At 37.2% G+C, this 14406-nt stretch overlaps 1 protein-coding gene across 1 annotated transcript in view; it reads right to left on the bottom strand.

Moving 5' to 3' along the window:
* Positions 1-1908: 1908 nt before the first annotated feature.
* The window catches only part of LOC126088246 (uncharacterized), a 206978-nt gene continuing 194480 nt past the window's right edge, over positions 1909-14406 (bottom strand). Inside the window, exon 10 of the mRNA XM_049906379.1 lies at positions 1909-5253. Coding sequence (XP_049762336.1) covers positions 4889-5253 — 365 coding nt within the window. The 3' untranslated portion in view covers positions 1909-4888. The remainder of the gene's footprint in view (positions 5254-14406) is intronic.

The following is a 14406-nucleotide window of genomic DNA, read 5'->3' as shown; positions in this document are numbered from 1 at the left end:
ACTATATGATAAGTTGGAATCTGTCCTGTTCATAAGACTGTATGTATCCCTAAGGTAGTTTGGCAATGGGAAATTGAGGGATACATATCTTCAGACATCCACCCATTCATCAGATTTAGTATCCACTGACTTTCACCAATTCACACAAGAAATTTTCTATCAAAAAACATTTTTATTACAATGAATTTTGCCACTGGAGATGATCATTTTTCAGACCTTCAGAAAGAGCAATTTGTAAATGAAAAAGCACTGGAAAAAAAATCTATCAACCTGAAAGGGTGCTATGGGAAGAAATAACATTTTCTGAATAAACAGATCATTAATATGGCAAAAAATTATCGCTTCGCTCTTGTATTGGAGCATGAACAATCTGACCACACTATGAACATTCAATCAGTCAACTACAACTATAATTTTTCAATCTTCAAATATCAGTAACCATATAATATGTAGGAAGAGAGACTGATAAATAATTTCTTAATTGTTTTTAAATTTGCAGAGATCTCCAATTTCCTTTTTTCACCACTGGCAACTACTTAATGATCTCCACACTGACATACAGAACCATTGTTTGACCTTATGCCAAGAGGCAAAACTGTGTTGAAATTTCAAAAGAAAAAGTGCTTTTGTTGAAATGCAACAATTTGTTTTAATTCATTGAACCCTTTTTTCCCAAGGAACCAAAAACTGGTTTGTAAGCAGATTACAATTGTTGCAGAATATACTTAACTTTAGTGTGTGTTTTTTCTTCCACAGAAGCAAAGTTCACTTGCTATGTGGTTTACATAATATTCTGTAATTGGATAGATAAAAAATCCACAAACATAAAAGGTTATAATTAGGCATGCTTCCTGAGCCAGTGGCCCCTTCTCCTGGCAGAAGGGTTGAAGGCAAATGAAGAGGGGTGAAGGAAAAGAACTGGAGAGGTCTTGGGAAAGCGGTGTATTTCAGAAAAGTCACCCAGAATTGAAGGTCAGGGGAGGCTTATGGGTCTTCCCTTCTCATCCGGTCCAGCAAGTCTTCCCACACTGACAGTTCTGGGTGACTTTTCTGAAATCTACCTATTTCCCTAGACCTCTCCAGTCCTTTTCCTTCACCCCTTTTCCTTCCCCTTCAACCCTTATGCCGGAAGAAGCCACTGACTTCAAAAGCTGGCCTAATTGTAACTTTCTTTTATGTGTGTGTTCTGCTGCCGCATGGTGAGTAGATATTTTTATCTATCTAATTACATTATGTTGTCAAAAATTGATTGTTTCTGTTGTTAAATAATATTCTTACAGTTTGCTTGTGCTGAGTAAATAACTGATGTACTTTGGTTGTACACCCCAGAAGGTATGACCACAATACAATGTGGAGAGAATGTGTGGATAATAGAAGACAAGAAAACCAATCAACAAGCCTTCTGACTGCAAACCATGGTGAATTGAGCTTCCTGATGATTTACCTGAGTGCTTCTCCACTGTGTTAATAATTCAGCATGATATGAAGAAATGACACACATATCACTTTATTTAGTGAATGGCTTTTAATATCTATTTCTGGTACTGGTGAATCATTTTTATTCACTTAACATCACGTGCTATCAAATTTTGTGAGGAAAACATATGACTAGGTTGAGTTTGTGTCCTTGATCAATAAAATTTGTTTTATCAACTAATATGACAGTTTTAGAACAGCTTGGTATAAATAGCTTGTTGTATATCAGGAAATTATCATTTCAACTTTTAGTAATTATTATAAACCCACTAACCATTCAATAATGGGTTAGATACATTGTATCAAACTACTGAAGAATAAAATAAAACTTTCCATTTGTTCATTCATCCCTATCTAAATTCCCAATTCAAGCAAAAAATAGCTCTTGTTCCTCTTTAGGATGTTTCTGGGTGAAAAATAAACAAACAAATATAATATTCTGGTGTGAATATTTATAAACATATAAACATGGTAGGTTAAGAATTACAGATCATGTACATTGACAACATTACAATTAAAAATAATGTCACAATAAAATAAATAACAAACTCATTCTTCGGTTCATTCATACAATTTTTTTTTCACTCTCAGAATCACTAGCAATCAGGAAATATCTAATTATTGAAGGACATGTACAACTACATATTCATTCTATTATAAACACTATTTACATCTGAAAATACACACTGTGTTGACAAGAGTCACACAGACATTAAAATTGCACTTCAGCCTAGTCTACAAAATGGTATCTGCAACATATTTCCATCCTCTGTGTCAGCAGTTATACTCGTCCTACTTCTGCAACTATAGCTAAGTTTTGCTGATTCTATCACTTGATTACTAATTCTGACAACTGTCTTTTTACTGATAAAATATCCACTTTCATGAGTTGGCAGAAAAATTATGCTCAAACAACTATTACTGTGCCTATATTACCCATAGGTTCTAAACATTACTTTTATGAATCTCAGACAGATTACACCATCAGTATTACTAGAATCTGTTGTGTGCAAGGAAGAGTCATCAAACATGATATCTTAAACATTGCATCGTACAGAATAATGTTAATTGAATGACACAGCTTTGTTGTTGTATGAGCTTTTAAAACAAAATTCCTCAAAAAATACTATTTTAATGTAAGTGAACTTAGATACTAATATAGTTCTATGGTTCCTGAATTCTTGTACTCTTACCATACAGTCTTTTTCCACATAAGCTCACTGCTTTTAGGCCAACAGATTCTTTCATTGTTATAGGGAATCCATTGTTTTACATAATATATACCAATGAGTTAAAATAAACACAAAATAAGAAAGTAAATTAATTACAGTAAGACATGAGTTCTTGGTTAAAAAATAAACAATGCACACACAAAAGAAACTGCCCATGAGTCTGATAAAATTTCAGCTGATTCTCATTTTGCAAAAAATATTTATTATTTATGAGTTAAATTTTAGTGTACCACTTTGCATATAGGAGACATTTACAACAACATTTTGTTATGAAAAACACCAAAATAGTTTGGACAACTGCCATTTTAACACTGGCAAATGATAAATATTGTAAATATATCAGTAATCTAAATATTCAGAAAATACTGTGATTTATACATTTCACCCATCTCGAGAACTTAATGTAGTTCTAGCACATGACAAACATTTTTGAACTGAAAAGCTGCTGCTATTTGGTGCTTTTAACATAGTAGCTCATTTCAATATTCAGGAGACAAAAATGTTGAATAGTTTTGGGCTCCATACAAAATGAAAGTGTCCAAAGAACAGAAAGGAAAAGCCACTCTCACTAATTTATTTCCATTGCAGAGAAAAGTAAGCATATGCAGTGTCAGTGTTATCTGCAGAAAGGTACAGAGATGGATCACAGGGGCAACAATAACAGTTGGTGGTTTAGTGTTTCAGAAAGCTAACTTATGAATGTGGTAACTAAATGAGGACTTGATTAAAACATAAATCTTGAATGACAGCCAATAAACAAGATCATTATTATATGCATGTATCTTCCCTGAAATCCCCTTTCAAGAGGTCACACTTCAATTCTGCAGAACATTCAGAAGTGAAAATCAGTGAGCTTTGCTAACTGAAACTTTATTTTGTCAGTGTGAGCCTCATATAAGTTCTTTCCTAACTAGTGTTTTCTATTATTTTCAGATAGTTCATCTATCTCTAGCTAGTGGTAAGTGTTTAATAATGTAACCAGCAACCTCAGCACCTTTATACTTTTTCAAAAGTGCAGTTTGTTGTTTTCATATTATTCAAATAACTCATTCAAATAAATTTTGCTTGCCATAAATATTAAAACAAAAATGTAGATATAAGTTGACATTTTGGGACAAATTGCATTCTTTCTACAATAAATTTGGAAATAACAGATACCCAGATGCTGTCTTAAGTTATAAGTGCTTCCCATGTTACACTTATACTATTATAAAAAGTATCAACATATTTTCAGAGAATATACTGTCTTTATGTTCCTGTGAATTTTCTGACTTTTTATTCTCTGGTTTCATGGATGGAATTGTTTCCATAGAAATTCAAAATGCAATTGTATTTAAAAACGAATAACAGTTGTAGGTAAATCCCACATCTGCAGTTCATCTGTCAGATTATTGAGTCAGAAGATGTTGAAAGAATTTGGAAAATAATAGTCATTTATCTGGAATAACAAATACTACAATTTACAGAGAGAGAGAGAGAGAGAGAGAGAGAGAGAGAGAGAGAATCAACAAGTGAGCAGTTGCATAAAACATTACTGCAAATCACCCAGAGCTTAATATCCACCACATGAATATTAATCTATGGTTATGTAAGTTTCTGGATGTTTGACTCATTGGTGTACACTGTTTATTTCTAGCATAAACAATCTTCATTTCAACAAAATATCTTCACAAGGGGGGGGGGGGGGGGGGGGGGGGGGAATAATGAAAGAAATGGTTCTCACGCAGAATTAACACAAATCACATTGTGTGGCAATGTATAATAAACTTACATAAAACAACTCATTTTGATAATGAACAAAATATTGCTATGAATAAATTGAAGTCTTTTATTGCTCTGTTGATGAGACTGAGTTACCTTTGTTGTCAAACACACTTCTCTTCCTCCTACAACTGAGAGATGTCTATTTTCATCACTCATAGGAACAAAATACTTTTGTCTCTCATGCTTAATTTACAGAAAACATTTTTAATTCATATGTTATGATAAACAAAGTAAGACTTGAGTATTTCCTTGAATTAGCATTATGACCTTATTGTGCATAAAAAGAGCCAGACACAGAAAATAAATGGACCTACATTGACATGATATCAGTTTAGTAATGGACTTGGCTGCCTTTTATTGATGTAACAGGTTTTGGTGAGCAGGTACTGAGAAATAAAGTTGATACACGTGATTTTCTATTGTCCTGATGTTTCAAGGCTGTTAGATGATCCAGAAAAGCTAGCTGCACAAGAATCACTAAAGGAGATTGGCCCTCCAACTTTTTCATCACTTTCATCACTAGTGGGTGACACATTTGGGGTTGGAGTCGTTGCATGTTGACCAGAGGCAGCAGGCAGCTGTTTGCGTGATCCCAAAGTGTCACATGAAGAAGCCCCACTCACAGAAGTAGTAGACATCTCTTCCAAAAAATCGAAACTTGCCACAGCTTCACGTTCTTTCTCACCATATCGAACAAAGAAATCATCTCTGCCTATGATGGAAGGTCTAGGTGCTGATGCAGGGTAACGAAGTACACCCAGCTGGTCACGGGTTGCCGACGCTGAAATTTAATGTGCATTAGTGATTTTATTGCCATGTTTCAAAATACAACAAATACATACCAATGAGTTAACATAAACACAAAATAAGAAAGTAAATTAATTACAGTAAGACATGAGTTCTTGGTTAAAAAATAAACAATGCACATACAAAAGAAACTGCCCATGAGTCTGATAAAATTTCAGCTGATTCTCATTTTGCAAAAAATATTTATTATTTATGAGTTAAATTTTAGTGTACCACTTTGCATATTATCAACAATACCGAATGAATCCTATAACTCCCCCTTTCCCCCCCCCCCCCCCTAATCTCTCTCTCTCACACACATGTGTGTGTGTGTGTGTGTGTGTGTGTGTGTGTGTGTGTGTGTGTGGCGCGTGTGTGCGTGCATGCGTGCCTGTGTGTGCGTGCATGTGCATGTAAATTCCACATCACATCAGTCATTTATTTACCACTTTCCAACAAACTCAAACCCATATTTTAATTTCAGTTACCACTACTGACACAGTGTTGGGGGTATGGTTTAAAATATAATCCATAATACAGATGTACCTTCTACTTTTAAGAAAATCACTTGGGCATAAACAGAAATATTAGAAATAATGTATTATTTGGTTTAAATCAGTATTGAAATACTTAATAATTTTGGACTTATATTTCCTAATCTTTATCTTCAGTATCTAAAATTACTGGCCTGTCAATCCTAATAAATTGCTCTGCTCAAACTTGCCTTGTATTAACTTATGCTAATTGCTAGTGGTCTGTCTTCATTCTTTTCTGTTGCTGTTGCTGCACTCGTGAAAGAATACATACGAACTTTAACAGATTCACCCGTGGGTTCTTGGGAAACATTTATATTGCATAAGCTAAATGAAGCATTTTCTTGCCTGGTTTCACAAAACATTATTGTTGTATGACCTAAGCATCCAGTCATAAGTCTATTTTCCAGCACCCAACTGATTTCAAAGTTGGCATCTTAGCACAGACAACCCATGTCAATTCTTTTACTCTATCACTTCTTGACTTAAAACTATAAAAGTTCCCTGTGCTGACTATTTTAAAAATGAAACAGTTACTTCTGTACTGTACAATCTCATAACATTCATTAGGATAACATTTACTCTAACTGTTCCTAAACATACAGTGGAACAGAGTTAGGTGCACGGGAAATGCGGTGTTGCTTATGTAAATGGAGCCATCACTATAAATAGGTAATTGCACACATGACCATTGACGTATCTGACATTGTTACTCCTGTGTACATCGCTCTAGTCCAGTGTATGTTTAGTAATAGGGTAAATTTTATTCTAATGAATGTTGTGAGGTTGTACAATACAGATGTAATTGATTTGGCTCCTTGATGAGCAATGAACCCACAACTGTCAGCGTGGATGCACAAAATCGTTCCACCTCCAGTGGGAATCTAAAATTAGTGAGCATGGAGAACATGGACAGAGACTACAGATAGGTGGAACTAGGTGGGAATGTGCGTTAAATGCTGAGCATGACAAGATAGTCCATGCATTTGCAATAAATACTGTGTCCAGATAGCGCAGTGGTTAATGCAACTGCCTAGCAGGCAAGGGATCACAGGTTCGAGTACCAGTCTGGTATACTTTTTACTCACTGTCACCAATCTGTATAAAATCAGGATGCAGCTGATGTCATCAGTTCCTTCCCTTTGCTTTCTCCCCCTTCCACCTTCAATTCACAGATGAAGCTGTTTCATAACTGAGATAGTCAACAGAGATAACTTTTATGGTTTAAGTAGAGAAGCAATAGATTGAAGGAGTTGACATCTGTTCATCTATGCTTGGATACCATCTTTGCAGTCCATTATGTATTGGAAAGGGGGCTTACAATGCGACACCTATGTTGTATGAAAACAAAGTTTTGTGAAACATGGCAAAAAACATTTAGTTCATATACTAAATAAGAATGTCACCAAACAGCGGTAAACTGAAAATCAATTTTATGCTACATCATGTGCCAGACAATCAGCTGTATTCCAGGAAGATGATTTAAATGAGTTCTAACACACCTCTCAGTTTGAGAGTAAACATACTGTACATATATTACTGGTGCAGCTGATATAGTCGAATGCTGGGGAAGGAACAAGTGTTTGAGAGTATATGATTCCTTGAGGTTGTATATGGGGGTTTATGACACATAAAATGTACTAAAGGTGTCATTTTTTAACCAGTTACACTATCAGTCAGAATATCAGGATTGGATTTTTCTGTTCTGTTGATGATGTGGCCATTAGAAATGAAGTTACTGCTTAGCTAGGTCAAGGATAGGACAGGCAACTGGCTGCAGCCCTCTTAAGGAAACAATCCTAACAGTCACTCCAAGCGATTTGGAAAAACCATAGAAAACTACACCCATATCAGTGTCCTTTAATTCCTTTTTTCCCATATGTGTGTTCAGCGCATTAACCACTGTGCCAACTCACTTGGTCAGACATCATACAATACATTTTCAGTATCCATGAACAACATAATTTGCTTGTATGTTCATACAAGCCATGCAGGGCTCAGTGTGTCATCTTCCACATAGGCTTCTTTGAGATTTATTATCATTATCAAAGGTGCCACAGAAGATGTCCACTATGTCAGGATGAAAAAAAGAAATGTCGTGTGACTAAGACGTTAGCCGGGTGCAAGTCTTTAGATTTGATGCCACTTCGGTGACTTGTGTGTCGATATTTCAGGATTATTGCTTTACAAGTATCTCATTAGTGTGATGTCTACTCAATTCTTTAGAATCATTGTCCAATGCCATAAGTTAGAATTTTATTACAATTGTTTGAGAGGATAATAAATTCAACTAATTTCATGGCTTTCAAATTCGCCACTTATTACCTTATTAGATATTTAATCATTAGAGTTTTAATTCTGTGCCAGCCATCTCTTCATCATCTACAGGAATTGTGTTGCCTGTTTGTGGACAACTGCGCCATTCACACCTGATCAAATTCTGTGTTACAAAGCCGAAATACTGGTGTCTAGTTTGGGTGGTAAATTCTATTTGATGTCCTTGTATTCATATTTATTTGGTATCAATCTGGTCAAATCTTAAAGTTCATAAAAAAATAAAAAATTCAATGACCACCACTTCAAAATCTACTGTAAATCAGATGACTATTAAATGGACACTTCATATGGAGTACTTCCAGCTACATATCAATATTGAACAGGTACCACAGTACAATAAATTGCAGCCATTCTGCATGATGATAGTTGGACCCAATGCTATTGTCTGGGTGGCCACAATGCTTTTGTTCATCTGTGTATATTATTTACATATCCAACACAGAAGAAAGCATTTACATTTTTGTAAATCAATATACATAATATATGTAAATGTGGTCAGTCTGTGCATACTGCTATAACTCTGCACCCACTCCCACAGCCTCATAGGGGTTACACAGTATGATAGCCCTCCAGCCCCCATCCATGAAGAAGGCTTCAGTTTCAAACTGCTGGGGGTTGGGTTAGAAGATTTGGGTGTCAGAAGAGGGTACTGCACCCATGGACTTCTTATGGGAAGTCAATGAATCAGCTGTGGGCTACTCCCGACCGGGCCCAGACTAACCAGAATGTTCCTTCCAGAATGTTCAAGAATGCTAGAGAATGTCAGAGAATCTTCCAAAAGGTACAATAACATTCCAGAATGTTAAAGAATATTCCATAAATTTCAAAAATATTCAAGAACTTTCCAAAGTGTACAAGATTGTTCAAGAATGTTCCATTATAATGTGGTGGGGATACATTCCAGCTCTGAGGGATATATGGAGATGATGATGAGACACATGCAGCAACATACGTCTGGAAATGGATTACAGTGAATCAAGAAAAAGAGAAGTGAACTGCTTAAATTAGTGAACAGTATATTAAGAGGAACTTTAGTGTATTAACTAATAACATTTAAGAGGATGCTGAAATGTAGATGAGGAGGGTATCTATTTTGTATGAAATATTGGAGCATACATGCTTGCTTCTGAATGACATTATTTAGTGTTACTTCTGTGAGCAATGAAGAGCATTAATTCAGTCATGTGTTTTTCATTAAAGGACAAGTCTGTCGTGGAATGGGTTCATTGTCACCATTGTCAAATAAATCTTATAAGTTTTTGTTGGTGTGTTTGACTGGCAATGAACAAACTGAAGTAAATCAATGTTGCACAAATATAAGTGGATTAAGACAGGAAATCCTTGAAGAACTCAGGTATAATCAGTTCATTCATGTATTCAGAACAGTAATGGCTCAAATGATACCATATCCAATGACTAAAAAAATGTGATCTGGTTGAACAAAGACAAGTTGGAGAACATGAATGTTGATTCAGTGCACCTAGAATCAATGAAATTGTCAATGTAATTGTGAACAGTGTGTACACAAATCACAATTATTCAACAAAGATGAGGAGTACAATATATCATGGAAACACATCATTCTTACAATGCACTTCAATATCCATTAATTTTTACAAGAGAAGAAAATGGTTAGAATTTCAGTGTCAAACAAATGACCCAAAATAAGGTGCAGAAACATATTACTGTAGCTTCAAACAAATTTTATGCATGTCACCTCATGATCAGAAACAAGGAGGTATGCATACCAGTTCCTGTCTTTTATTTTTACAGTTTTTAGCTGATCTGTATTCAAAAGTAGAGGCAGAATAAATGATATTACATGAGAAAACCAAAAGAAATTGTGCAAAAAGAATACATTCATTTGAGAGATGCAATCATGAATAACAGCAATATTCTTGATGTTAGAAGACTGGTGACTGTATCACCAACCTAAATAGGAAGTCTATGTCACATGCATGAATGCACACAAGATGCTATGACCTATGTGAGAAAATATGATCCCTTGATTTATTCATACAATTTATTTGCAGTTCGTCATGGCCAGAGACAAAGAAGATATGATTTATTGACAAGCTCAAGTTTTTCAACAGAAACAATAGAGTTTCATGGTTGTCACCAAAAGGAATCATACAATTTAACTTAGTTACATGAAAAAATCCATCCAAATCAAATTGACCAAGTAGGAGCTGGATTTCTGAACCCACTAGACAATCCAGATTTATATAAAATAATAGTGAAAACATGATTCATGACAAATGTGGAAGATTAAATTTGAATTCACTAGGTTTGCCTCAAGGCAAGTGCACAAATAGATATCCAAGAGCATACATATATGAGACATACATGGGAAAATATGGTTATGGTAATGCAAAAGACAATCTCCAACAAATGCTGGTTACACTGCCAATACACAAATGCAAGGAGCCAAGTGACAGAAGTAGATATTCAATAAGTGATGCCATACAATCTGTTCCTCTCAAAACTATTTCAAGTGCACATAAATGTGGAGTATTGCAACTTAGTGAAATATGTTAACAAAGGCAGTGTTAGCGCTGTATTAGCAATATCCAGAGAAAAGAAGGAGCTACATCCAAAAGATAAAATATTTCAGTATCAAATGGGACGATATATATATTGTTATGAAGAAGATTTCTGAATATCAGGTTTCCTAGCAACAGCAAAAAAAAGTGGGACATCTATTTGCAATATTACAGAAAATCTAAAGTCCTTTGACTCCAAATAGATTATGGAGAAATTCAAAGGAAATATAAACAATGACATATTGCATCAGGTGTAAAAAGTTCATTCCAAACTAATATTTAAGTTCAAAGAAAAGGTATTTTCCTCCTGATACCAAATCTATCAGCTCTTTCCTAATCCTCCTAGCCAACCACATCCAGACCCGCACCTAATTCACTTTTGAAGGCCAAATCTATATACAAGTCTGTGGTGCTGCCATGTGTACTTGCATGGCACCATCCTATGCCGACTTATTTAGGGGCCATCTGAAGGAATACTTTCTATCCTGTCAATGCCTAAAATCTCTTGCCTGGTTCACAGTCAGTGATGATATTTTCTTGATCTGGACAACCTTTGCTGTTTCCTCCATAACCTCAACACCTATTCCCAAAGCTGCTTCACCTGGCCCTTCTCAACTCGTCAAGCCACCTCCCTAAATCTCAATCTCCACCAAAAGTACATCTGTCCATATCAGGCTCACCAATCATCAACAGTAACTCCACTATGATAGCTGTCACCCATTCCATGTCAAAAAGTCTCTTTGTTCCATCCTCTCCATCTGGGGATGCCGCACCTGCAGAGGAAAGTTGAAGCTACAAAATTTACCAACAACCTTACCAGAACATTTACTGGCAGACAGTATCCTATTCAGCTCATCCATAAAGAAGTCTCCTATGCCATATGCTCCTCTGACACTAGTAAAGCTTTTAACCAAGCACCAATCAGTACTCCTCTGACCACCTGTTATCACCTTGGCCTTGCAAAGCTCAATCAAGCCTCCACCAATGCTTCAACTACCTCACACTGTGTCCAGAGATGAGGGATACCTACCCACATCCCCCAAGAGTACTGTTCTGCCATCCACCCAACCTACAGAATACCCTTCTCCATCCCTTTTCCACTCGTACTCCCAATTCTGCACACCAAAGATCATTTCCTTGTTAGCCTAGGTGCAAGATCGTTCCCATACACGCACCCATCCACCACCTCCAACCTCAGTCTTGTAACAGGTAATTCCTACCCAGTAAAAGAAAGGGCCACAGGTGAAAGCAGCCATGTTATACACCAGCTATGCTGCAGTTACTGTATAGCAATCTATATGGGCATGACAAGTAACAAAATGTCTGCTCACAGGAACGACGACCACCGAACCATGGCAAACTGAAAATTTGACCATCAAGTTGCCGTTTGAGCTGCATACCACAACACATATGCTTTCAGCAGGTGCTTTACTATGTGGGCCAATTGGATACTCCCTTCTAGGAGAAGATTCTCTGAACCACACAGGTGGGACTTGTCTCTCCAACACATTCTGCACTTTCACAATCCCCCTGGCCTAAACCTCCTAACATGTTTCCACTGTCTCACCTTGTCTTTTCCATTCACTCTTCTGTCCATACCACTCCTCCTCTGTCCAGATAGATCATGCACTACCTTCTCTCACTATTACTACTCTTCTTGCCATCCCCACTCCCCCCATGAGGCCGTTCTCTCTCTCTCTCTCTCTCTCTCTCTCTCTCTCTCTCTCTCTCTCTCTCTCTCTCTCTCTCTCTCTCTCCCCCTCCCTCTCCTCCCTACCCCCTCTTCCTACATCTCTTTTCTTGTCTTGTTGTGCAGCCATGAATTCATCTGTCCGAAGGCCTGCCCCTTTCTCACTAGCCCATCTTTGTGTCCTTCTCTATGCCATCCCCACCTCTATTTGCTCGACCAACTACTTTCAATAATTAAGTGTCAATACCTAGTCTTGCCATGGCCACAGGAATGTGCGTTTGTGTGTGTGTGTGTGTGTGTGTGTGTGTATTGTTCTGGGAAAAGCTTGAAAGCTGGTATGACCTGTTTTCTGTTAAGTGTTACTGTGCTCCACACATCAATCCACTATAGGGGAGTGATCGCCTTTCCGCAATTTTACATATTCAATACTTCTTTGTGTGACAGACAGTAACCAAAATATATTGAATAAAATGCATAACATAGTGTTGTTTTTAATTTGGTATTTAGTCCGACCAGTTTCAGTCCCAAACCATCATTCAAGAAAAAAGAAAAAGTAAAAAGCTCATGTGTGTCATACATGTTACAACACAAGATTACCATCCTTACTGGAACCACGACTATTGTTCACAACATAATATCACAGCATTCAACAAGATTATGTGGCTGATTCAGAGGCAAAAGGCAAATTGAACATGTATAACAAATAACATGTGAGAGCATTTTTACCTTTCGTTTACCTTGGATGATGGTTTAAGACTGAAACAGATCGGAATAAATATGAATTAAAAAAATGCACTGTGTCATGGATTTTACATGAAAATCAAACAATGGAAAATCCAGGATGAAATATAACAATATTGTGAAAAAGAGAGGTGCTACTCACTATATAGCGGAGATGCTGAGTCGCAGATAGGCACAACAAAAAGACCGCAACAAATACAGATTTCATCCAATAAGGCCTCTATCAAAATTAGATGACAAACACACACAGGGATAGCACATGTTTGTGACCAGACTGGAGTAGGTGGTGTTGGGAGAATGTATAGGGCAGGTCTTGCATCTAGGTCCATTACAGGGGTATGAGCCATGAGGTAAGGGGTTGGGAGCAGAGGCTGTGTAGGGATGGACAAGTATATTGTGTAGGTTCAGTGGATGGTGGAATATCACTGTGGGAGGATTGGGAAGGATAGCGGGCAGGACATTTCTCATTTGAGAGCATGACAAGAGGTAGTTAAAACCCTGGCACAGAATGTAATTCAGTTGTTCCAGTCCTGGGTGGTACTGAGTAACTAGGGGAATGCTCCTCTGTAGCCAGGCAGTGGGACTTTGTGAGGCGGTGGGAGACTAGAAAGATAAGGCACAGGAGATTTGCTTTTGTATGAGGTTGGGAGGATAATTACAGTATGTGAAGGCTTCAGTGATACCCTCAGTATATTAAGAGAGGGACCACTTGTCACTGCAGATGCAACGACTACAGGTGGCAGGCTGTATAGAAGGGACTTCTTGGTATGGAACAGGTGGCAGCTGTTGAAGTGGAGGTATTGCTGGTGGTTAGTAAGTTTCATACGGATGGAAGTACTGATGTAGCCATCTTTGAGGTGGAGGTCAACATCTAGGAAGGTGGCTTGCTGGGTTGAGTAGGACCAGGTGAAGCAAATGGGGGAGAAGTTGTTGAAGTACTGGAGGAATGTGGATAAGGTGTCCTTACTCTCAATCCAAATTGCGAAGGTATCATCAATGAATCTGAACCAGGTGAGGGGTTTCAGATTCTGGGTGTTTGTGAAGGGTTCCTCTAAATGGCCCATGAAAAGGTTGGCATAGGATGATGCCATGCACATGTCCATAGCTGTTCCCTGGATTTGTTTGTAGGTATTGCCTTCAAATGAGAAGTAATTGTGGGTGAGGCTTAATTGGTTACGGTGACTAGAAAGGAGGTTGTTGGTTTGGAATCTGTCAGGCATTTGGAAAGGTAGTGTTCAATAGTGATAAGGCCATGGGCATTAGGGATGTTAGTGTAAAGGGAGGTGGCATCAATATGACGAGCA

The sequence above is a fragment of the Schistocerca cancellata genome, chromosome 1 (genome assembly GCF_023864275.1).
Source record: "Schistocerca cancellata isolate TAMUIC-IGC-003103 chromosome 1, iqSchCanc2.1, whole genome shotgun sequence".
Classification (NCBI taxonomy): domain Eukaryota; kingdom Metazoa; phylum Arthropoda; class Insecta; order Orthoptera; family Acrididae; genus Schistocerca; species Schistocerca cancellata.
This window is presented reverse-complemented; position numbering and strand designations above follow the sequence as displayed.